The sequence below is a fragment of the Pogoniulus pusillus genome, chromosome 9 (genome assembly GCF_015220805.1).
Source record: "Pogoniulus pusillus isolate bPogPus1 chromosome 9, bPogPus1.pri, whole genome shotgun sequence".
Taxonomy (NCBI): domain Eukaryota; kingdom Metazoa; phylum Chordata; class Aves; order Piciformes; family Lybiidae; genus Pogoniulus; species Pogoniulus pusillus.
In genome coordinates this window covers 7550474-7575377 of record NC_087272.1, presented here as the reverse complement: position 1 = coordinate 7575377, position 24904 = coordinate 7550474, and the positions used below count along the sequence as shown (strand labels likewise).

The 24904-nt window shown below is 42.8% G+C and overlaps 1 protein-coding gene and 1 long non-coding RNA gene across 2 annotated transcripts in view; both read right to left on the bottom strand.

The window, feature by feature from the left end:
- Nucleotides 1-2587: 2587 nt before the first annotated feature.
- TET2 (tet methylcytosine dioxygenase 2) overlaps nucleotides 2588-24904 on the bottom strand; it is a 75329-nt gene continuing 53012 nt past the window's right edge. The window contains exons 3-10 of the mRNA XM_064148434.1: nucleotides 22690-22780; nucleotides 20047-20140; nucleotides 18709-18917; nucleotides 17826-17976; nucleotides 14382-14471; nucleotides 11789-11926; nucleotides 9206-9566; nucleotides 2588-7578 (exon numbers count right to left, since the gene is read on the bottom strand). Of these exons, the coding sequence (XP_064004504.1) occupies nucleotides 6170-7578; nucleotides 9206-9566; nucleotides 11789-11926; nucleotides 14382-14471; nucleotides 17826-17976; nucleotides 18709-18917; nucleotides 20047-20140; nucleotides 22690-22780 (2543 nt within the window). The 3' untranslated portion in view covers nucleotides 2588-6169. The remainder of the gene's footprint in view (nucleotides 7579-9205; nucleotides 9567-11788; nucleotides 11927-14381; nucleotides 14472-17825; nucleotides 17977-18708; nucleotides 18918-20046; nucleotides 20141-22689; nucleotides 22781-24904) is intronic.
- On the bottom strand, nucleotides 24298-24821 carry LOC135178415 (uncharacterized). Its single transcript, XR_010303513.1, has 2 exons — nucleotides 24609-24821; nucleotides 24298-24512 (listed from the first exon to the last, which is right to left on the bottom strand). It is a non-coding gene; the product is annotated as an uncharacterized LOC135178415 (long non-coding RNA).

Sequence of the window (24904 nt, the reverse complement as noted above, 5' to 3'; positions counted from 1 at the left end):
CAAAGTGATGGAGGGAGAGCTGTCACTGTAGCTCACGGGCTGGTGGGGATAAAACTGTCAGTCCTCTGAGAAAAAATGGTCATTTGCTGCCTCAAAATTATTAGTTGTGTCTGCATGAGGTAAACGTAGCTTAGAGTAACAGAAACTTGACAGATGCATGTTTTTCAGGGGGGGAAAGGAAGTTGCTGTGTCAGTTAAATAGCAGAGTATTAACTTACTGCTGAGAAGATGATACCTACCAATGCTAGTCTCAATGCTGCTGGACTATCAGTGAGCCTCGGTGACTTCAGTGTGATGCTCACCACACACGTGTAGAAGTAAGGGAGAGACCTGCCTTGCAGCGCTGCTGGCAGGCACGGTGCCCTCCTCTGCTGAGCAGCCTGCAGGCAGGAGCATGTGCATTTCTGCAAGCTCTGCTTGCAGCTAGGTGTAAACCACAGGCTTCACATTTAAATCCAAAGTTTTGTCCCCCTGCTTTCAGTTTTACTTGAGTGAAAATATTTGAGGTTTGAAAACACATTTCATATGTGAAAAAAGTGGCAAATATGTTGGTACAGAGAAACCACCATTAACAATCACTTCTTAATTCCTGCCACCTTCTGTAAGGTGCTTTACTTTGCCAGAAGAAATCCTTTTCAAGTGTGTGTTCCTTTTCCCCACTCTTCCATGCTGGATACTTTTCTGTATCTTTCAGCACAGTCCCCTGTTGCTCTTAAGTTTTGCCTGGAGTTTGTTCACCCTGGCTTAGCTGGGTGTCAGAGGGAAGAGAATGACGGGAGAGGTAGAAGAGGAAGGGCAAGGCAGAAGCTACCTCCATGAGCTGAAGGCTCAGTTGGGCACCACCAGTTGTAACTAACTGATCAGCCTGTGCTTTGGGTAGCAATGGAAAACGATGCTTTGGGCACAGCCTCCTGAGACACACGGGCAGGCTGCCCTTGTCTTGTGGAGAGCCTGTGCTTGTGGTAGACATACAGTCGGCAGGTGCGGTTTGGCTGGCAGCATATTGTGCCAGTGTTCTCAGTGCCTCCGGAGCCAGATCTGTCGCCATGCACTGAAGAGTCAGCTGCTTGTGTGGAGAGGGAGCCGTCATTAATGGCAGGAGCTTTTCTGGGCCAGGCTAAAGGGGTGATGGACTTTTGTTGGAGTGAGTGCATCTGTCGGTTCCAGCTGTCTCGTGCATTAAGTGCACCTGCGCACAGAAAAGAGCAGCGCTTGGCTGCGCAGCACCGGCCTGCCTCGAGACATTCCCATCTGAGAACGTGCCAAGAGCAGGGCTGAACAGTGCAGGGGCTTTGAGCTGTAATTCAGTGCTTCCCCAAGTGTATGAATGTAGAGAGCAGGGGGCCTCTCCCAAGGTGCGTGGCATTGATGGATGGGGTAACCAAGGCTGAGGGGGTAACCAAGGCTGAGAATAAACTTGGGGTCTTAAAGAAAAGCTTTCAAGTACCAATTGTCACAGAAACTCTTTGCAGCAATGGAGAGAGCAATTTTGATATTTTCCCACAGAAGAGAGTATTTCAGGATTCAGTCCTGAATCCCTTGAAGTTCAAAGGCGGCACCATGAAAACAAGCTTTTGTCTGCTGCCTGCAAGAACGTTAAGTCCTGGTATTGATTCAAACACTTCTTATTGGTTCTGATTTTCTCCAGATGATGTGTGATTTACATAAGGGCCAACTGCTAACTCCCCACTACCAGGTCAACACTAAACCAAGTACCTCAGCACCACATCTACATGTCATTTAAAGACCTCGAGGTGACGACCTGGGCAGTCTGTTCCAGGGCTTGACAACCCTTTTGTTGAAGAAAGTTTTCCTAGTTACCTATGTAAACCTTCCCTGGCACAAGAACACTATCTGTTGGAGCATCCCACCAGGTGGAAAGAATGTGAAATGAACTGTAGAAATGTGTGAGCAGGTAGATATAAATGCCCTAAACAAAGTAATGTTTCTCTACAGTCTCCCACTTGCCCTTCCTCTGCCAGGTGTGCATTTGTGGCTGTAACTTGAGTAGCAAGGAAATTCCAACAATGAATCTGCTATATTCATTGATGTCCACAAATACCAGGAGGAAACCAGCGGTGATGCGCTACACCCTTTTCCTGCCCATAAAAATGCTTCCCTTCTTCCCTGTAAACACAGGTTTTATTGAGCAGTAGCCTGGGCTGGGTAGCCAGCATCCCAACAACTTTAGAGACAAGAGCCAAAGCAGCATTAGAAATAGCTCTGTTGTCTACATCTCCTGTCCCTAGTGAGGCATTTCCTTTGAGTGTGACATTGGGAGTCCGGGAGGTGAGCTAAACCACTGTGGGGGTGCCAGTCTGCTTCACTGAAAGGTTTGGGTTGTCCTGGGTTGTGCCAGTCAATGCATTCAGTTTTTAGGCTGTTGAGCTATGGAACTTCCTGTTTCTCATAACACAGTTTTAGATATGAGTTCCCCAAGGTAGCAGTTTCCCCAGCCCTGTAACAGCTGTCCAGGTCCTGTGGGGACCTTGACTCATGGCTGGTACTAGAGACCACGTTTTGACTGTGCTGGATTTGTTGTTAGCTAATGAAATGATAGGGAAAGACAAGCTTCTGCAAGACAGACTTAGAGTGCATTAAATAAATATAAATTTTATTAAAAACACCCACATCTCAGCGTTATCAGGAATGATATAATAATAAACAGCTTTCAAATAACCTGCATTACATTACAATACTTACAGTATTTATAACCATCCTCGGATTCTTTTTATAGACATAACCAAACATTTCATGAAAATGAAGGAAACTGAAGTTTAAAAAGAAAAAAAAAAGGTAGAACATAAGCATAAAAATGCACACAGAAGTTCATTACCTTAGTGTCAAACTGCTAAAGTTTCCTACACAAGTTAACCACTAGCTTTAGAAGTGAACTTTATACCACTGTGCGTCAATCAAGATGAAAAAGTCATTCAAGTAAAGTTGACACCACTCAGAAGCATCTTCAAGTATGGCTATAGTCAACCTGATAATCCTATACAAGCAATTTTATGTCTGCTTTGTCATTCGTTCCAGCAGAGGCAGGGGTCTGTACACCAAAAGTTACAGCTTGGGTATTTACAATATGAAACTGATTCTCCAGCTAAGCTTCCTGCTCCTGCTGCCAGCAGTTTGGCAAATGACAGTGCACAGCATAGTAACCAAACATCTTCTACAGATAGCATGAATAGTAAAGGTCTTTAAAAAAACATTGCCAGGAGAGGAAGATTTATAATGATTTAATTAACCTGACATAAAACCATCATTTCATTCTTCCCCATCCCCCCTCTTTTTCAAAGGTGAAACTTTTGTTTCAATGCAGTGGGTAAAGTCACAGACTGAGAATTAAAAAAAAAAACAAAACTGTCATAATAAATATTTGACCCTTAAACCCAAAGGCCTCCTTTGATTTACTCGAACTTGGTTGTGATTCTGTTGGATAAAATTTCTTTCGACTGAACTTAAACTTACAGTATATTGCACAAGATATCTCTGGGACATGGAGGTTTGCATGTTTAGGGAAGCCCTTGTACAGCTGTACCTTTTAATAGTCTATTGTATTCACTACAGTATCCAAGAAGCCTTGTTTAGAGAGTGACTCGAACAACTCTAGCAAACAGTCACTTGCCAAACCCCTGCCTTACGTTTTTTTTCCCTTTAATCAGCTCAGTGCATTCTACTTTCTTTTTGTTTATTCATTTGAAACAGGCAAAACATTCTAAATCTCTTAAACCACTTTAATTACCGTAAAAAGAGCTAATGAATTTACAAAAATTAGTTTTAGTTACATCGATAAACATGTACAAGAAAAAAAATAGAGAAGGGATTTGAAAGAAAAGCATTAAATCCCTGAACAAAAAAAACCCACCAAACCCTAAACACAAAACAAAAATAACCCCAAAGAATAATACAGTTAACCTACAACAGCTTTACATACACACAGGTGACACGTTGGCATAGGAGAACGTGAGCTGAAATATCCCTGAATTTTTAGAACCAAAAACACACCAAAAAAAAACAAAAGAAAGAAAGGAAAACCTAAAAAGATTGAAGTTCAAGTTATACTTCCTAAAATGTCAAGTATTGAGAGAGGTTTCTTTTTTTGTTGTTGTTGTTTTGTTTTTTGTTTGGTTTTTTTTCCTTGAAGGCTATTGGGGGGGGAGGGGGAAAGATGGCATACAATATATAAACTATCACACTCAGTTCAATATCCTATTGCCAAACTAGTGTTGAGGTATATGACAAGTAGGAACATCACTCAAACCTTTTTAATGTATTTTTAGCTCACATTATGATATATTTGTAGCAGGCTGAGTAGCACCATGATGTGAATTCAGCTCAAAACCCAAATATATAGAGATTTTAATATTTTTACAGTACTAAAATACTAAAGCATTGCGTTAAAAAAGGTTTTGTTTACAATTTAATTTACTATACAACTCTCCTGCTTTATTTTTTTTATTTATTAAAAAAAAATAATAATAGAAATTAATGAATTAAAACCACCAGAGCAAGCCAGCTGCCTTTTTTTTTTTCTCTTATTTTCTTTTTTTCTTCCTCTATTATTCAACGGAATCAGACAGAACTAACCCTGTTTCATTCATCTTGTGTAGGCATCGGTCTGCTCGATCTTCCTGGAAAAGAGGACATTTGCACCAAGAAATGAGTTGCACCAAGAAATGAGTTGCACCAAGAAACGAGTTGCACCAAGAAACGAGTTGCACCACGATGTGACATCATGATCACCACAAAAGCGATCCGCCATTGGGTAGGTGAAGAGCGTTACAGATCTCTGAAAACTAAGCTAACTACTTGTAGTCTGTCGCATGCTGCTAAATTGTTGCCTGTGGTTAATATAAAAGTCTTTCCTTAAAACTGTACATATTTGAGCAATGAACTTGTCATAGTCGTTGTAGAAAATGGTTTACAGTATAGCTGTGTGGATGAGCACCAGAAAAAACATGTGTTTTGTGTACTAAAGTATTCCCTTATATCCAGTAAGCCCCATTTTTACCATAACTGACTGTATTAAAAATGGATATGTTGTCCACTAGCAGATGCATGGCTAAAATAAAAGCATTTCAAAGCTTTTTTTTTTTTTTTCTTTTTTAGTTTAAAAAAACTATCTTTGCATTTGAAAATCAAAGTAAACTCTTTTTTTTTCTTTTTAATTTTTTTTCTTTTTAATTTTTTGTTTTTAATGTCTTAGTACCTCAGCATTGTTCAAGTCGCCAAGCTTAGGTAGACAAAGTGCTTTCGAAACACTACTTAAACAAAAAAAAAATAATCTCTTTCTCTCTCTATTTTATTGTCCTATTCCAGGACTTGACTGGATGAGTAAAATCCAGAGGTCTTTGTAATTCCCACTTGTTAAAAAGTAAGCTTATTTTAACACCAGATAAATTCAATACATACATGAGTGTAAAGGTCCTCCCTGTCGCTGAAGAACGTTTGACTACATTGTTGTTATAAAGGCATAAACTGTTTGACTGTTAAAACAAAGACACCATTCTCTTAGATAGCACCATGAGTTTAGAACATCCAAACAAATTCAGTGTTTTGCTGTCTATTCGTTATATTTTATACTTACCTACTCTGTTAAATAAAATCAAGAGACTAATAAGATAGCAGTAAAAACTGCATGGTAAAAAGCCATGATTCCAGTATTTCAGTACATCATAGATTCAGCACCAGATGATGTTTTAAGGTTCCTGCAGTTGCAATACTACAGGACTTTGTTTTGTTTTGTTGTTGTTTTTTTTTTTGCTCCTGTTCCATGACTATGCAAACTTGATGATATTTAAAAGTGGCCACAGATGTGCAAAACTGTAAGGAAAGAAAAGTTAATTTGCAGATTACCTCTTTCAGTACTGGAGCCAGTGCTTTCAAATGCAAATTGTGAAACAACTTTTTGTTTTGTTTTGTTTTGTTTGTTTGTTTTGTTTTTGCATAGGATGCTTTGGTCTTGTTCCCTACATGCCATCTGTGGCCACTTCAAAATCAGTGGAAAATAAGTGCTCTTTTTGCTGGTGTGCTGAGGCTTTCTCCACTGAGGATTCTGTATGAACACTGTTTTCTTCTCCACCCTTGCCTTCCCCCAGACCTAAAGCATACCGCCCTAGTGACAAGGTGTTCTTCTGCAGATGAGGTAACCAACAAAGGTGTGAAGTCAGATGTATCGGTTGTAAGGCCCTGTAACCCGTGTAAAGGCATATGGAGATGTAGTTACTGTGGAGTCTGTGGTGACCGACAGTGTCCTTTGTGCAAGAGACTTGATGAAGCGCAGGTAGGTTGGCTCAGAGGGCTCGTGTGGCTCAGCAGGCTCCCGCTTGGCTTTTTTGCCGTAAGATTTCTGAGGCACATAGTCTGGACCGTACTTTTCACACTCCTCTTCTTTCTCTCTTGCCTTCTCAGCCATCTTTGCTTCCCACAGAGCTAGACCATGTTTTGGCTCATTCATGCTCTTGTGCTGGTAAAAGACAAGGGATATTCTGGTGGGATGGTTCCTGTTGGGGTTTTTTAAGGGAGTTGTTGCGTGAAGCTCACGTTTTGCACACTCTATGAGAATTGACCCGTGAGATGGAGCAACTGCCACTCCTCCAATTTCTGGATCCAGAAAGTTCTGCTCACTATCTGACCAGACTTCATCAGGATCCTCTGCCTTTTCTGGATTCAGCACATCGGTTTTATCTAAGCCACCCTGGGGAGTAGTCCTATCGTGGTTTTGACCTGGAAGCATGTTAGACAAACCATTAACTGCATGTGAAATCATTTCACTATCCTTACTTTGGAGATGCAGTGAATTAGGAGGACTGCTAAAGACGCTTGGAGCAGAATGGTAGTCATGTGCTAAATGTGGCAGGGGTTGCATGCAGTGATGGTCACTGGTTTTACTCCTGGAGGCATAATCCATGCTCAGATTACTCAGATTAGATTTTAACCTTGAGGCAACCTCCATGAAATGGCTGTCAGCCTCATGGGTGGAGTAAGAGGAAAAAGACCCTACATGGTGTACATTTGGTCTAATGCAGTTATTGAAGGAGTCTACCTGAATATTTTGGTTTCCATAATTCAAGTACTTGGGACCAAAACTCTGGTTATTCCCAAACCTATGCTGGTATAATGTTTGAATGGGTGGTAGACTGAGTTTAGACATATGGTCTTGGCTCTGGCAACTATACAAGTCCATGTGCTGATGCTGGGAGGGGTAGGAGCCCAAGTAAGAGGGGCAGTTGTCCATAGGTATGTTTCCATTGCATTGGTAGGGTGGATATTGGTTATTTTGACTTAAGGATCCTGAATAAGGGTTCATGGGACTGGAAGAATTCAAATAAGACCCCGCAGGCTGTGATGAGGTTGCGTAGAGGTTCATGTGATTGGACCCTCCATAAGGATCTGAAGTGTATGAAGAGCTTGGGTAAGCACTGGCTGGATTAGGCAACCTTCCATAGAGATTTGCAGAACCTGAACCCGAGTAAGAGTTAAGGGAACTGGACTGATGGCTGTTGGGAAGAGTGCGCTGCGGATGTTGCTGCTGCTGCTGTTGTTGTGTGGCTGGTCCTGAAAGACGTAAGAGATCTGTAGATGTGAAAAGAAAACCAACACAACAAATATGATTTGAAAAAAAATCAAATGAAGAAAAATGGAACTCCCCCAACAAACTACATACTTTATAGACCTTTCATCTTATCTGTGCAATTTCTAAGAGGAGTATCATATGACACAGTAACAGAGGTTCCCTTTCTCATATCTCAATACTATTCTTTAAGGAGCTGAATATATACTAAGGCTACTCATCCTTTCTGGCATGGTTCCAGTGAGATCAGATGCTTGTGGTAATGGGGAAAAAAGAGAACAGTGCAATCAGAGTCACATGCACAAAATTCATAGAGTTGAATCATCATTTAAGTAGCCCATGAAATGGAGCATCAAAGTACTCCCAAAAAGCCGTGCACAAGGTGACCTTCTTTGCACTGAGAAGAAATAATTCTTCTGATCTATATTAATAGAACTGTCTCAAAGAAAAAAAAAGTCTCTAGCTTTATGTGAAAAAAAAAAACCCAACAGTGATATTCTGTGATAGAGAGAACAGTTCAGTAACAAGACAGATTAACAGAAGATAGTAAGAGCAAACTCACTGCTCATTAAAGGGAAACGGCATAATTTAGTAGTTACAACCCTAGCCTGGGCCATGGGACAGCTGACTTCTATTGGCAGGTATTTCAGTGACCTTCTGGGTGGTGGTGGATGTATGGCTTTTTTTCCTCTCTGAGGAAGCTGCTGTAATAAGAAGATAGTCATGATGAACTCCTTTGCTCAGGAGCAAGGGATTAAGTGGATTTTGAAACTCGTACACCACTATGGAAAAACCTGCTCTGATTTCGGTCTTGAAGCAGAAAATATAAATAGTGGCAAGGAGGTTAGGCTTGAATCCCCTCAAATTAGGAGGTTCTCTGCACCAGTGCCAAGCAAAGTATAGGTCATTCTTTCTTTGGCAGCAGCCTCACATGCTTCTCTTCATGTCTTCTAGTGCTGCTAACCTTTTAATGATACTTCACAATACACAGCATGGCAAGCAGAGTTTGCAAAAGCACCAGATTTTGAGAGGTGTTATTGATAAAGGATTTCTCATACAACTTTTTCACTTTGCTTTTCCACAGCTGACCATGATTTCATAGAATCATAGAATGCTAGGGGTGGAAAAGGACCTCCTGAGATCATCGAGTCCACCCCGCCTGCAAAGCCTGACCACTTAGGGCAGGTCACACAGGAATGTGTCCAGGTGGGTTTTGAAGGTCTCTAGAGAAGGAGACTCCACAACCTCTCTCCAGTGCTCTGGCACCCTCACAGTTGAGGTGGAATTTCTTGTGCTTGAGTTTACATCCGCTTGTCCTGTCACTGTGTGTCACTGAAAAGAGACCAGCTCCATCCTCCTGATAGTTACTGTTCAGATATTTGGTGACATTGATAAGGTCCCCTCAGCCTTCTCTTCTCCAGACTACACAGGTCTCTCAGCCTGTGGCACTCCAGTATTTGTAAATATACAACACTGATACTTACTTTCAAGAAATCTCTTTCCTTTTTACTTTAAAGTTTTGTACTTGGGCTGAAAATAATGGATACCTTGAGACTCATTATACATGGCCCTTATTTCTAGGATGCTTACCACTGTTGATAAAGATCCTGTTCAGATTTACGTGTTTACCTGCTAGCTGCTTGGCATGACCTGCTGCCTCAGAGTTGCCTTGCTTGTTGCGTGCTGCAGCAGACTTCTCTCTTTCAGCTTTGCTAGACCCGTTCTCCAAGGAGGAAAGCTTTTCTGCAGCTGCTTTCTTTGCTTCTAGCTTCCTTTGCCGACACGTCTTGACAGGCTCTGCTAACATCCTTACTTTTCGGCGAAAGGAGGTAAGGACCTGGATGCTGCCATTCCTCTTCTTTTCCTCCTGGCCCTCCGTGCTTCCAAACTCATCCACATCAGAGACTTTGTACAACGGGAGCACATGGAGCTGCTCATCTTCTGGTGTTTGGCCAATTTCACGATTGTCTTCTCTAGTTAGTGTGCAAACCTGTTGGAGAGGTGCAACAGAGTCACTCAAACCAGTCTAAGAAGAAGAGAACTGAAACAGCAGACTGTGCATTTCACCTTGCCCAGCTGCCGTTGCTGTTGGCACCTGGCAAACTATCTGTAGACTACAAGTTTCTGTGCAGCTCATGCATATTGCAGCAAGGCTGCAATTTAATTTCTTCCATTCCTCTGTTGGACAGTGTTAACAGAAACAGAAAATATGTCTATCATTTTCTTGTGCTGAGATAAACAGCACAGTTAGGGATTCCCCTAACATGAAATAACCTCTGTGTTCCATTGTATGGTGGCCAGAGGCATAAATCAGTGGAACCTGGGACTCCATCACTGAAGATGTTTTGCCTGTTAGCTAGGTACCTGTTAGACAGAACTGTGCAACAGAACACACTGCCACTGCAGTTCAAACTCCTTGCAATGGCAGATTCCATGACCTTGCAAAGGAGCAAATCACATAACATTTAAGGAAGTTACTGACATATAAGCATGCTCGTTGTGTTAGCTCCCACTACAACAGGTATTGGGAAGATCTTAGTGGAAAAGATGCTGATACAGACACTCTGCAGCAAAATCATTGCAGCAGCCAGTTTTAGGTAGAAAGTTCAGCTAGAAGTGGTAGTTGTCAAGTCAAACCCTGGAAACAAAAAGTTACTTGATATTAAAAATATATACTCCTTGATTGTAATAAGAGCTGCACTGTGAATCTAGGTAGTTGCTTCAAGTTACAAGTGATTGCTCAAAACTGAAGTCTTCCTCATGTTTACTGAAACTGCATTGTGACAGACAGTAGCCAAGGAACAGAAATCACCCAACACATATTGAAAACCAGCTTGCTTTTTGGCTGTCATCCACAGAACCTTTGCTGTACACACTCAAGATCAGAACTGAGAATCATAGAATCAGCCAGGTTGGAAGAGACCTCCAAGATCATCCAGTCCAGCCTAGCACCCAGCCCTAGCCAGTCAACTAGGCCATGGCACTAAGTGCCTCATCCAGTCTTCTCTTGAACACCCCCAGGGATCGTGACTCCACCACCTCCCTGGGCAGCCCATTCCAATGCCAATCACTCTCTTTGGCAACAACTTCCTCCTAACATCCAGCCTAGACCTCCCCTGGCACAACTTGAGACTGTGTCCCCTTGTTCTGTTGCTGGTTGCCTGGCAGAAGAGACCAACCCCACCTGGCTACAGGTAGTTGTAGACAGCAGTGAGATCACCTCTGAGCCTCCTTTTCTCCTCTCCTTCCTGTCCCTACATCTACCTCAGCTTCAGAAGTTGCACTACAGACTTATGTCATGAAGAAAAAGGTAAAACTTAGTTTTGCCTTTTAGCTGGAACAAAATTCCTAAAACAATGCTATTTGGCTGTATTTATAATTGAGAACAGCTAAATGTAGTTGTAGTTCACAGTGTCCTTAAGCACAGCTCCTGCCTTTTGACTCAGAACGTTCAGGGAAGTTCCCTCCTCCCTTTCTCCTCAGCAATACCAACCAGACCCTTACCCTGGCATAACACACATAACCCCACACCTAGAGAAGATTTGTGTGCATCCCTGCATCTGCCTAACCCTCCAGAGGTCATAAATCATAAGCCAGCTCTGTTGTCTTAAAGAAGGGTCCTTTTAGCTTAGACCAGGATCTGCCTTAGCATCTAAGTGGAAAAAAAAGGCAAATCAAAATGAAACTAACACCAAAGAGACTGACCTACCAAGCAGAGATTCATCTATCATCTGTAACAGATGTAAGGAAAGTAAGAGGTGTGTGCACACTACAAAGGCTGGCAAGGCTTGCAGGCTTTCTGCTCATTGTGAGCTGGAGCGAAAACCACAACTTCTGGAGAGAAGTTAATTGCTTACATTTTGATTTTATTAAAAGATAGAACCCAAAGTTGTTAGGAAAAAAAGTCTTTTGAGAGGCATATTTTGTTCCAGGAACACTGACACAGGCATTTCAGCCCTGCTGGGACCTTCCATTATCCCCACAGCTTTTTTCTTCTTACCAGTTCTGCACTGAACTTTATTTAACCACACCATAAGCCTCATTCATGTGAATGAAAAATTGTGTAGGAGGTAGTAAGTTAGCCCAGTTACTGCTTACTGTTCCTTTTTTTAGCAGTCTGTGTTATGTAAGGGTAAATTTAAACAGGCTATGATGAATTAAATACATGGAATGAGTGCTGGAGTCAGGAGGCTGCATGCAGCAGGGCCTTACCAGCGTGCTCCCGTTCTGCATGTTGTGCAAGTCTCTGTGAGCGTGTGCGCAGAAATCCAGGCAGGCAGTGACGCCTGAGAACGGGCGACCTTCCTTCAGGCCCAGGCGACACTCAGGGGCTCTGTGCTCGTACTCGATCTGGAAAGAGATGACAGTTGTCACTGCAACCCAGCTGGATGCTCCAGTCTGTGCAACTAGAAGCACAGAATCATGAATCACTGGCACTGCATGCCCCACTGTGACAGCATGCAAGCGTCCCAACACCTTGGAGAAGGCAACATAGAGATCTCAAAGGCAAATAAATGTGAACCATTCCATGGCAACTTCATATCCATAGTTTACTCCTTGCTGCTTTTTTCCTGTTCCTTTCTGTCTCTGGTGGGATTGCAAAATTGCCAATAATATTTTTATTTCTTGCACCTTACATTTGATTCTCTGCCAGTGGTCGGTGCTTTGACAGGACAAATGCAGCACATCTGGCATTGTAAGAGTGATATGGTTGTGTAAAGTGGAAATACACCGGCCTATTAAGGGAAAATAGCTTCAGAAACCTGGCTGCAGAATGACTTAATAAAGAATAATAGTTTGGGTTTTGATTTGTAATATTTTGGCACCCTAAATGTGTATTTCGTTAATTTAAGTACAACTCATCCCCCAACCAAAAAAGGTAATTCAGCCAAGACAGGACTTTCTACTCCTGCACTTGTTATTAAGGAGCTTAGCAAAGAGTTGATAATGTAACAATAAACCTGACATGAAAATAAATTATTGTGTAATGGAAGATCAAGCCTTACACAAGCAACAGTTTCATATTTTATTTAGGAAATGAAAAATGAAACCATGCTTGTACAATGCTCTGCTGAAATTCCTGAACCTTTCAAATGAGTGCAAAAAAAAATATCCAAGATGCCTACTTTGCTCACAGACCTTAGTTTTTCAAATTTGGAGTCCTTACCTCCTTGGAATCTAAAAGTAAAAGCAGAACAAAACTCAAAACATGTAAACAGCTTAGAAATGAAACAAGCATGGTCTGAAACATTAGCCAGGCTATACCTGCCTGATTTAAGTGTGCTGCTGCAACTGCTCTCTGAAAAGTTCTATTGTGTCTGGAAAATAAGACCCTTTCCAATTTAATCCAGTAGCAACTGAGACTCAGATTGTAATAAACCTGGGAATTCAGAATTTCTTTTCAGAATTCAGAGAGGGATTGAGGGCTTTAGAACCTTTTACAATACCATGCAAATTAGGCCCATATCATCTCTTTAAAACACTGACAGCAACTTGGTCAGAACTTCCCCAAAAATACAAGGTCTGCATGACACTCCTGAAATAGGCCAAGCCATACACACACCTTATTACACAAGGTGAACATCGAAACATGTACAAGCATGTGTTTTTAACACGTGTCAGGCAGGGCCATGGCTTACATGGAGAAAAGTTCTTCTGTGAGTTTTTGTGAGGAAAGAAAAGCAGCCCATGCAAAGAACCATTTTATTGTTGATCACCCCCTTGTGTTTCTCTTCTTCCTCCTTTCTTCTCTTGCAGAACGTCTCTCAGGTATCTGGACAGATAACCACAGCTAGCAGGCACACAGCCACAGTTTCCTCCATAGTGAGTCTCCAAACATTATCTGATCAGGTAAGTGAAACAGGTGAGGTCTGCACTGAATCCACTTATCTGGCCTAGGTGCTAACAAATATGCAGTAAAGGAGTGAGTTTTGTGGCAAAAAAAAAAAAGGACAATTTTAGTTTAGTTTTCTGTTTCTATTACAGTTCTGTCTTATGTTGGTTTACGACAGCATAATTCTGGCAACAAGGAAGAAAGACGATGTCATAGTTTGCAGAGATGCTGGCAGTTTGGAGACTTAAGTTCTGTGAATGTTTGTGATGGCAGTGAAGCCAAGCAACAAAACCAAAGGCAAGTGGTTCTGTGTTTGCAGGGGTTTGTAATCAGGCACTGATGCAAATAGCTGAAGGATATTGGTAAAGGAATGCAGATGCAGACAGCCACACTGGGAACCTCATAAAATCTTGCAGTGTGCTGTTTCACAGAAAACACATGTGCATAATCCTTTCATGCACAAAGACTGGTGCAGGCACTTCTGTGCATCTGCAGGGCTGAGTGTCTTCAAATACAAGACTTTCCTTCAAAGCATGTTTGTAATGGCTGCTCAACTAAATTTATTTGCCACTGGAGACTGCAGAACTGAAACTGTGGCTTTAGGATTCGAGTGCAATATGACACACTGCCTTCTGGCACTGCCCATCTTGCACCATCTTCATGACTGCTTTGCTAGTTTGGCTGGTGACACATGCTAAATCCAGCAGTTTGTGTTGCAAAGATGAGAGCTCTCCTCTTGTGAAGTAATTTTATTGTTTTGATGAAGGAAAAATGCTTAGTCCTTAGTGGACTCAATTCTGCTAGTTTTACATTTTAAGTGGAATGGCTACTTCCATTTGTCTTTGCTCCAGTGTCAAAGGAATGCTGGCACAAAATGTACCTAGTGGCTTCCACAAGGTTGAAACCTTGGGAAGTGTGGTAGAAGTTGGGTTATTTGCATGACTGCTCCAGTTCCTTTTTAACCCAGCATACCTGGTTGTTATATGCATCGGGTGCAAGCTTCTTGTAGGTAGGTGCCATCAGGGTTGACAGATTCTGCAAATGGGATTCTAGTTTTTCTTCCTGTTAGGAGGTGAAATAGGAGTTCAGTGACATTTCCGTGCTGTACTTATGGGACCTAAGAAGTTAAGGCCTTTACACAATTACAGTGACACTGATAGCTGTGTAAAGGCTTAGACTGTCATCAGCCTTGAGACAATGGTTGCTGGGAATCTCCTTTGAATTTTATTGTTTCACAGCCATTAAAGTAATGAAGTAGTTAAGTAGTGTAAGAGGACATCACATGCTGTAATCTTAATTTGGATTATATGAAGAAGAATCACATTCTTGAACAAGGAGATGTTTTAGATCCAAGTGTGATGATCTTTATTATTTCCCCTATTGGAGTTTGGGGAAAATGATAATCTTTTAATAGCTCGAGAGCAATAGCTTTGGACTGATTCATCAAGTAAATCTGGCTAATTAGGTTTTCCACATTGCAGTGACAGCACTTTAACACACTGAGCTACCTTTTCATGCAGCAATTTAAACTTTTAAAAGTGCTTCAGATTTCGAGAAGCACACAGTTCTTAAGCAATGAAGGATTGTGGACATGTCTAGTAGCTGATGATATGGAGGCAAGAATGACCACAAGGGTTTTTTCGCTGTAAGGAGAGGTACACACTCTCTAAAAGAAGGGCTGTTTAAAACTGAAGTACTCTAATGACATGCAGCAAGTTGTCCCTCATCCTCTCATGATAAAAATCCCACATTCAAAACCCCACTTATGAGGCCTTTAGTTTTCAGAGTTTAATTTCAAGTGCACACAGGTATACTGGAGTGGTTTACTTGTATGCTTAAAGAATATGTGTGGAGCTGGGAAAAACTTATGGGTTTGAGAGAGATGTGTTGGGTGCATTAGAAATTTGTATTTCCTACTATGGGACTACATCCTAGTTTAGGACTCCACAGAGACAAGACTGCCAAAAATATCTTGCTGGGACCTTGTGGCTGCTGCCAGAACTTGGAGCTTTTATGTGGCACATAGTCTTCATGCTGGTTTTCATTGGTGAGGATCATATTTGTGTTGTCTATAACTGTGTCTGTCCTATGGTACCCAGCCCCTGGTCTGCATGTGTGCTTTGGCTGTCCCTGATTTTGTGTGGGAATGAGACTAGAGGGTAAAATCATCTTCCCTGCCCAGCTCTGGCTTCCATGGGAAGTGAATTAGTGTGGCTTTACAAAAGGGAAGTCATGTTTGACCGACCTGATAACCTACTACAATGACGTAACCAGGTGGATAGATGATGGAAGAGCAGTGGATGTGCTTCACCTTCATTTTGGTAAAGCATTTGACACTGTTTCCCACAGCATCCTCATAGCTAAACTAAGGAGGTGTGGTCTGGGTGATGGAGTGGTGAGGTGGATTGGGAACTGGCTAAAGGAAAGAAGTCAGCGAGTTGTGGTCAATGGGACAGAGTCTAGCTGGAGGCCTGTAACTAGTTGAGTTCCCCAGGGGTCAGTACTGGGACCAGTTTTATTCAATGTAATCATTAATGGCCTGGATGAGGGCATGGGGTGCACTGTCAGCAAGTTTGCTGATGACGCCAAGCTGGGTGGAATGGCTGCCACACTGGAGAGTTGTGCTGCCATTCAGAGAGGTTTAGACAGGCTAGAAAGTTGGGCAGGGAGAAATTTAATGAAGTTCAACAGCGGCAAGTGTAGAGTTGTGCACCTGGGAAAGAACAATCCCATGTATCAGTATAGGTTGGGGACTGACCTGCTGGAGAGCAGTGAAGGGGAGAAGGACTTGGCAGATGGAAGGATGGCCATGAGCCAGCAGTGTGCTCTTGTGGCCAGGAGGGCCAGTGCCATTCTGGGGTGGATTAGAAGGGCTGTGGTTAGTAGGTTGAGGGAGGTTCTTCTTCCCATCTACTCTGCCCTGCTGAGGCCTCATCTGGAGTATTGTGTCCAGTTGTGGGCCCCCCAGCTCAAGAAGGACAGGGAGCTGCTTGAGAGTCCAGCATAAAGCCACAAAAATGATGAAAGAAGTTGAACATCCTCCTTACAAGGAGAGACTGAGGGAGCTGGGGCTTTTTAGCTTGGAGAGCAGGCAACTAAGGGGTGATCTCAGTCATGTTTATAAATATGTAAGGGGTGATATGCCAGGAGGATAAATACGCCAGGAGGATAGACCCAGCCTCTTCTCAGTGATGCCGAGTGACAGGACAAGGGGCATGGGTGGAAGTTGAGGCATAGGAGGTTCCATATGAACCTGAGGAGGAATTTTTTTCACTGTGAGGGTGACAGAGCACTGGAACAGGCTGCCCAGGGAGGTTGTGGAGTCTCCCTCTCTGGAGATATTCAAGAACTGTCTGGATGCATTCCAGTGTGATCTGCTCTAGGTGATCCTGCTCTGACAGGGGAGCTGGACCAAATGATCTTTTGAGGTCCCTTCTAGCCCCTGACATGCTATGCTTCTATGAATCCAAGTTGGAGTAGTGCCTCAGTGGGCTCTGGCCAGGTATCCAGCTTAGAAAATGTAGGGAGTTCAGGATTGCAGGCTATGATAAAGGCTTTGTGCCACAACATGGTTGAAGGGGAGGTATTCCATAACTGTTTGGGCTACAGAAAAGCAGAGGAGAAGAAAACCTGTTAATTCTGTTTTAAATACTGCAGTGCTCTCAGCACAGGCCATAGGGTGCAGGAGTACCTGGCACCCAGATCATGTGACAGAAATGCTTGGGTTTGTGTCAGATACCAGAGTACAGTGAAAGCTGTGGAGCTATGCATCAGTACACAAGTGAGGGACTAAACTTAAATGTGCTTGCCAAAACCAGACTGGGCCACTGGAGCCTCCCAGACACATGACTAGATTGATGTGTCCAGGAGTTGCTACAGTCTTAACATTAAAAGTTATCTTATGGCCAGGCTAAGGTCAATGTTCTATTACTCTGACTGGTTTGAAATAGTTGCCAGTCTGCTGTAGCAGAGCCCAGTCTTGAGACGCTCAGTGAGGCAGGACTGCATGTAGAATGAGTCTGCCTGCCCTTTTCTTCCTATTGTCATCTCAAGAGTTTGCCTCTATGCAGTCTGCTGTGGTTCCCAATTGCAATATTATGTGCCTTCAGCTGGTAAACTTTCCACTCAGCCACTGGGAATGCCCAGTTGTAGGCCTAATACAGCCACAATTATTCAGGCTGTGCCCTCCCCTCTAATTGTGAAAGCCTACAGACGTGGTTTCAAGTCTCAGGGCTTTTACCAGCTGTCAGAATTTGGACAGTTAATTCAGCTGGAATCAATCAGTTCTGACTGGCAGTTATTTGATTACCCTACATGTATGCCATTCTGGCAGGGCTCTGGCCCCTGCTCTCTGTTTGCAGAGTAATAGAAAACAGTTCCTCCCAAATGAAGCTTGTTTCAGAAATGGGCACCAACCTCTTTTGGATCATCTCCCATCAGCTTAAACTTTCTTGGAATCTTGCTTCTGGCAAACTTACAACCATTGTAGTACATGCTCCAGGAGCACCCAAAGGAAAATGAAGCACCACAAGTTTCAGGGTCCAGCCCTTGACATGCACAAGTCCGTCTAGAACATAAGCGGATACGATACGGCTGTTAGCAGTGGGCAGGTAACCCCATGATTGGCACTGGTGTTCTCCCCATGCTCTGGGATCATCATCCATCAATGCAAATGAAGCAATGAATGAGGGAGGCACATGTGCTAAAACAGAGGGCTTACCAGAGTGAGAAACTTCATAGTTGCAAAGCAAGGACAGGGGGGTTCCTACACTTGTGAGAAAGAAATCTGGCTGTGCCTTGACAGAGGCTATGTGGGTCTGGTGTGACAGACCTGGTACCCCAAAGGGCATGGGTCTGCAAGAATGTGGGAGCCCTCTAACAGGGGCTAAGCAGTAACTAACTCCTGAAATACCTCTGCCCATGAAGCCAGAGTAACACCCAGTGATAGCTACGTTACTTTTGCTCTGTCAGAAAGACATAAAAGAACAACTCAGATTCAGGCTAGCTCCTGTAGGCTTAAGGCTTACAGCACAGTTTAGTGCATTGAGGTTTTATGTCAGGGCTGAGGCATCTCCTGTCCTGGGCCTCCCTGAGATCTCGCCCTTTAGCCATAGGGAGGTGCTTCACGGCCTCAGAAAGCTGTTTCTCCCTGCTTTCCAAGAACGTTTATTGTGCTTTTTGGTGTGTTTTCAAGCTGCCTGAACTGGTCGGAAGGGTGATGTGCATCTCACGGAGAAGCACACGCGGGGGTGCCGGGGCAGGGCCGCGGGTGGGGTCGCACTGCCCTGGCTGCACTTACTCTTCGTTGAGCGCGCAGCGGCGGTTGGTGAGCGTGCCGTACTTGCGCAGGGTGTCGGTGAGCTCGGAGTAGAGCCTGTCGGCCAGGCTGGTGGGGATGCCCTCCCAGACCAGGATGAGGATGACGATCACGGCCGTCTCGCACGTGTGGCCCGCTCGCTCGCGCACCAGGCAGAGCAGCTTCTCCTCCTGGCTGCTCCTGCGGACTACCTGCGTGCACAGCAACACATGCCCCGGAGCCCCCGCACACACGGAGCCTTTCTTAGCGTGAGGAGCAGGAGAACAGCAAACCTCAGCGCTCCTGCACGTGCTGGCAGGCTACTTCTGCTTCTGCCTTCCTCTTTGCTTCTGGCAGCTCATTTAGTGATATGGGCCCGGGCTGCCCTTTCTCTTTAATGAAACTGACTCCGAGAAGCTTGATTGTTGCCATGGAAAGCCATGGTGGTGGAAAACAGCTTTGTCAAGGTATTCCCCATGCTCTGATTCAGCAGGAATCTCCTCCTGAATCTGCACTATGGTACAAGTATCCCAGTTTGATTAGTGAGCATAAGCAAGTGAACAGTAAGATGTGTACCTGCACGGAGTTGGACACCTGCACCTAGGGCAGGAGCCATGCAAGGAAAGGCAGGCAGCTAAGGAAAGCACTAAATAACTGGGCGTGGGAGCTGTTGCACTCTCTCTCCCCAACTTAAGCAGATCAACTTGTGATCGGCCACTCAAGTTTTGTAACCTTACCCTTCTACATTGAAACATTGCAGTGATGATGAGAGGAAAGCAGATATTCAAATACAAGAGTGCCCAGCTCAGTGCCTGTGCTACCGTGGGCATTTCTGGACAAAAAAGGAGTAGTCTGATGTGTTTTCAGATTATAATCATCTGTCAGTTTTTCCTCACCCTGCCTTCCTCACCCTACCAAAACCACTTGGTAATTTGTGCCAGAGCATGACAGTGGTTGCTGGGAGAGTGTCCCAGTGACTCTCCTGAGCTGGGAGTGCATCTCAGAATGATCTCAGCAATGCACTATTTGACTTACTGGTAAAATGAAATTAAACACCAATGAGAATGTCTGGGGATGTGAATCTTAAATCTAAGTGAATGCCTTCCTTCTCAAGTTTTCATACCTTTAAGCCTGATTTTACTCTTGCTGTTCTTCATGCAACAAGAAAATGGAACATGAGACAGAGATGGAAGCAGGCTACAGGTGTCCTGTGGTAGTGCCACTGTTGAGCTGTTTGAAGTTTCATAGTGTCAGCTAAGGGGAGGACACATCACTGCTATGTGCTTACATGAGCCACCACACTGAACTAGATTAACATTAACATTAGTCTGCATCACTTACCCATTTAGCAATTGGACATCCTTGAGAACTTTTGCCTTCTTTCCCAGTGTAGACAACCCTTTCAATCCTTATAGCTTTACCCTTCTGGCCAAATCTTAAACAAAGAAAAATACGTACAATAAGCAGATTCATTTGGTCCTGTGTGAACACTGAAAAGATGGGGCACATTTGCCTGTCTTATCTCAAAAAATAAACAGTGTGAGTTACAGGGAGCAACATGCAGTGTGGTTTATCTCACTCATTTTATTACAGTGGTACACTGAAACATTCAGAGAGGTAAATGTCTTTAACACATCACAGATGAGTAAAAAAGTATCCTTATCATATACTATCGGCAAATCTGTTAAATGTTTCAATAGAGAAGTTTGTTACAAATGACTTTTTTGAAAGTGGATTTGAAGTCTCTCTATTTTGGGAAGGAATTTTACATTTTTTTTTATTTTCTGAGTTAAAGTTATTGCTCTGAACTGTATACATTTAAGTCATCATGGACCAGCTGGAATGCACTAGTCACTCTATCCATTTCCCGTGCTTGTTTCTGGTTTTGCTGCAGTGTGAATCAGTTAAGTCATTAATATTTTTTACCTCCTACTAGCTACTATCCTGGACTTAATTCTGCTCTCCCACAGGAAATTTATTTCCCAATTTAATTAAGAATCAGGCTAATATACAGCAAAGAAATACAAATGGTTTAGTTGGCATGGTAGTATTGTTTTGATGGTTGGACTTGATGATTTTAGAGGTCTTTTCCAACCATAGTGATACTGTACTCTGTAATTTGTACCATATCTATTTCTTTTACTTATCCATTCATAAATTGTTACTTATTTACTTCTGCCTGACTTCTATACTGAATGATGATCACAAAATGCCTTCAACTGATGCTGTTTCTGTGTGTCTTTTTGTACCCCAGGTGGACAAGCTTGGCTCTTGCTGAAGCATTTAATCAAGGTGATTATGACATCGAGACAGAATCTAGCCCCACACACAAGCAGTGCTGCTGCCCAGAGCAAATGGGATCCACTTTTCATGTCCTTTGATTATCTAATGAGAACAAGTTCTGGAGTCCTTCAATGAGGGAATCACACAGTTCATACCATGTGAACAGCTGAAAATTAGCCATTATTGAAGTGGCTGCTGCTATACTCTGCTCAACCTGGCTGAGGAGATGCCTGTTATCTACAATCTCTCAGGATTTCCTTCTACCAACACAAAGTGAAATTAAATGGAGAAAAAAAAGACAAAGATAAAAAAAAAAGACAAAGGTGAGGTCAATATTAAAGATGAAAAATTACATTCCAAAGTAATGAAAAAAAATCATCTCCAGTAACTGACATCATGACATGTATAACTTTCCTTTTACTTATTATGTGTATCTAATGAAGAATGAACCAGTCCTAGAGCTTGGGAGACAGATTTCAAGAAGCTTCTCAGGAGGGTCAGTGTTCATTCCCCCTCTATGGGAAGAAGCTGGTTTTTGCAGCTTACATGCATTCAAGCTGCTCACAAAACTGAAAACAATCTGGAGTCACAGGAAAGGAGGTGCTAAGAAAGAGAAAGGACCACAGGACCTGGAGGTAATCTGAAGGGTTTAATATGCCCTAAGTGTGCCTGTGGTTGTGCAGAGATGAGCACAAGCTAACACTCCTTGCCAGGAAACAGTGCTCCTGAGCTCAGACATGGCACTGCAATAATGCCCATTTGCTTTTGGTTCTGCATCTAACTGGAGCTTCTTTGCAGTTCTGGAGTCCAGATTTTGCCATCTGTCTCTGACTTACTGGGGAGCTTTTTGTTTGCTTATTTGTTCAGAGAGGAACTGAATTCCCAGATACCGCTCAAAATCTGACCAAATAGTGTCTATGCATGCAAAAAGCTACAAGTAGTGCAGAATTCACAGTGCAGAAGTCCCTTTTGTGACAGTTCTTAATTTAAAAAGTGCAGAAAGGCTGGTGGGTTTTGTGCTTACATGTATTTTTAAACAGCACAGATCACACATCCATTCTGTGCTGCTCAAAATTCCTGGTTTGGTTGGCTTTGATAAATGTATCATGGGATGCAACACAATATAGGGATTGTCCACAATCAAGATAAGGCTGGGTTTGTGCAGTGCTCTGAGGAAAGGGAATGGTTTTTTTTCCCCAAAACTACTCATTGATTCTTGGGCTGAAATCCTACCCAGCAGTTTTGCAGCACTCCTCTGGATGTGACCAAGCCAGATTTAGCTCTTTAGGGTTAGGAATTTGGCAGGAGGGAGCTAATATTGGAGTTTGGTATTCTACTCTTCGTCTTCCTTCCACCTTGGCATTCTCCTACCCAGAGGGAACGCCAGGTCCATGCCTGCTTTTGCAGGCACTGCCAACCATCTTGCTTGGCAGGCTGATGAATACTTGTTCCTGCTTGGGTTTGCTGGCATCTGTCTCAAAGTGCACAGCCTGTGCCAGCCAGCAGACTATTAGCCCTGTCAAATATTGTGACTCTCTGGTGAATAGCACAGTACGTAGTGTTGGCAACACTGGGCTAGCTAAGCCTACAAGTAATTACTTGATTTGCAATTGTTTATTTCTTTATGTGCAAAAGCTGGAAAAATTCTGACATCCACAAAAGGATAAACATTAATCTGCCCTGTGCCTTTGCACTAATTACCTTTCTTCCATGATTTCTCTAATAGCTGCCACATTAGGACCGGCTCCTAGATGGGTGTAGAAAGGGCCTTCATCTTTTTCAATAATTTGCTCTGTTTAAAACAAAATAAAGGTTATTACTTTGAAGCTTGATTCTGTAATGCAAAAAGTCACATTGCAAAGCTTACATCTAACTTGTTAGAACGCTGCTGGTACAGGTCTGGGGGCAGAGTTTTCAACCACTTATGTCTAAAGTAAGCCCATGCAGTTTGTATGAAGCATGCAAAGCACGTGGCTGATCCTGCCAACAGCCATGATACAGGCTGCAGGCCATTTGCTAGCACATCTCAGACTCTACACTGAAATTCAAAAGGCATTTTCCTGTTACCATCATATAATTGTTTCTCCTTCTCCCACTTCCTCCTCTCCCAGTATCTAGGAAGGAGGATAAATAGGATAACAATGGTAAATACTGATGTCAGTGAGCTGTACAGTACTTGTTTTTCAGCAGACATGTTACAGAGTAGAAACCTACAGCTTGAGAAAGTGGCCAGTAAAGTTACTTGGAAAATTCCTGCCACTCACAGTAAGACTTGTGAAATGATAATAAAAAGAATTTTGATGAAAGAAATCCTGCACAAGGCTTAGTCAGAATGCTTACATGCTAAGAATGTGGCCTGGTTTTGGTGTGTAGGTAGGACCATGTCAGCATTCACAACATATGCTACAGGTTTGGTTTGGTATCAGGAGGCAGGCTCCAGAAGTGAGAAAGAAACAACCAGGCTCTACTTGGGTCTAGGAAAATGAAAATCTTGACTTGCTTGAGGGCTGATTTTATGCCATGCTAACTCCAAAGGCTGGAGAAGGTGATGTAGAGCCTTGGGAAGCAGGCTGTAAACCTGAACGTATCAGTGGGAGAATGGCTCAGTTTAATCTTACTAAGGAGAGAGAAATAAGCCCTATCAATTATGCTGCAGCACTGGGCCCTTCAAAGAGGATGGGAACTAAGTTTTGCATCCCTTTATTTCATAGAGAGTCTGCTAAGCCTGAATAATTAAAATGCAAGTGGAAAATAAGCCCTTTTGCTTAGTTTCAGTACTGGCTAAAAAACCAGTGAGAATAATGACATGATTGCCCAAAAAACTCATGCCAACCACATTGGAGAAACAGTCTCAAGAAAAAAAAATAACTGCAGTGCTTTAAAAATATCTCAGAGTTTTGTAGATTCTTTATCATAAACCAAGAAGGAACAGCAAAGAGCTGGCTTCCAGTTTTCTTCCTCTGAGCTTTGGAAATCCACTATCTCCTCTTTTTGTTCCCACACATCATCTCTGAGATACAGTCCCAAGTGTTCAAAAAGGCAGAAAATGTCCATTTTGCAGTTTTGGAGGAGTATTGGTTCAGCTTTCCTCGTTTATAGTTGGTATGAAATCTCAGTAAGTGAAACTATAACACTTTTTCCATTTTTAGTGCTGAACCTTTTGCTTTGGTCTGAATAGTTTTTCCAGCAGAGTTTGAAAGTGTCTGTTAGACCTGGCTATGAGCAGTGCCAGTGCAGCTGTATGGAATCTGGGGCTATGGGGCCACATGTGTTATTCTGCTCTGCTTCCCCCTGCTCTGTTCCTTTGCCTTTTAGAGTTTGTGTATACCATGAAGAAATACCAAGGGTTCCCCTTGTTGCTTTTTTAGTGCTGCTTGAGTAGCTTCCCTAAGAAATTGCTGATGTGTTTTATCCTTGCAGGAGACAAGTGCATGAAAGGGAGGATAAACTCTTGCAACAAGTGAGGAATAATCTGTTGTCCCTTCTTGGCTTAGGCTTTGCTCAGGGAAACTTCAGCAATTTCACTGTTAGAGGAAAAAGCAGAGTAAGAATCTCAGCTTTTAGACCCAGGACTTTATCTGACCTTGATGAATAAATTAGATTATGAAGTCATGACCTACTTTTTATCAGTGTGTTGTCATTACATGTCTGCTGCTCAAGGAGAATGAATGTGAGGGGATGCATTACTGGCCATAAGCATTCTGACTGAAAAAGCAACTAGGTAATTGCTTTATAAAATATTGAGAAAGCTCCCTGTGTAGGATTGGGTAAGTGTATAAAATTGCAATTTTAAGTCTTTACTAATTAATGACTAAAAAAAACCCAAACACCAGAAAAAAAAAAAACAGCAACCCAGAAAATCCTCAGACAAAATAGACAACTGACTCCCTGATGCTAACTGGAAGGCTCATTTCTT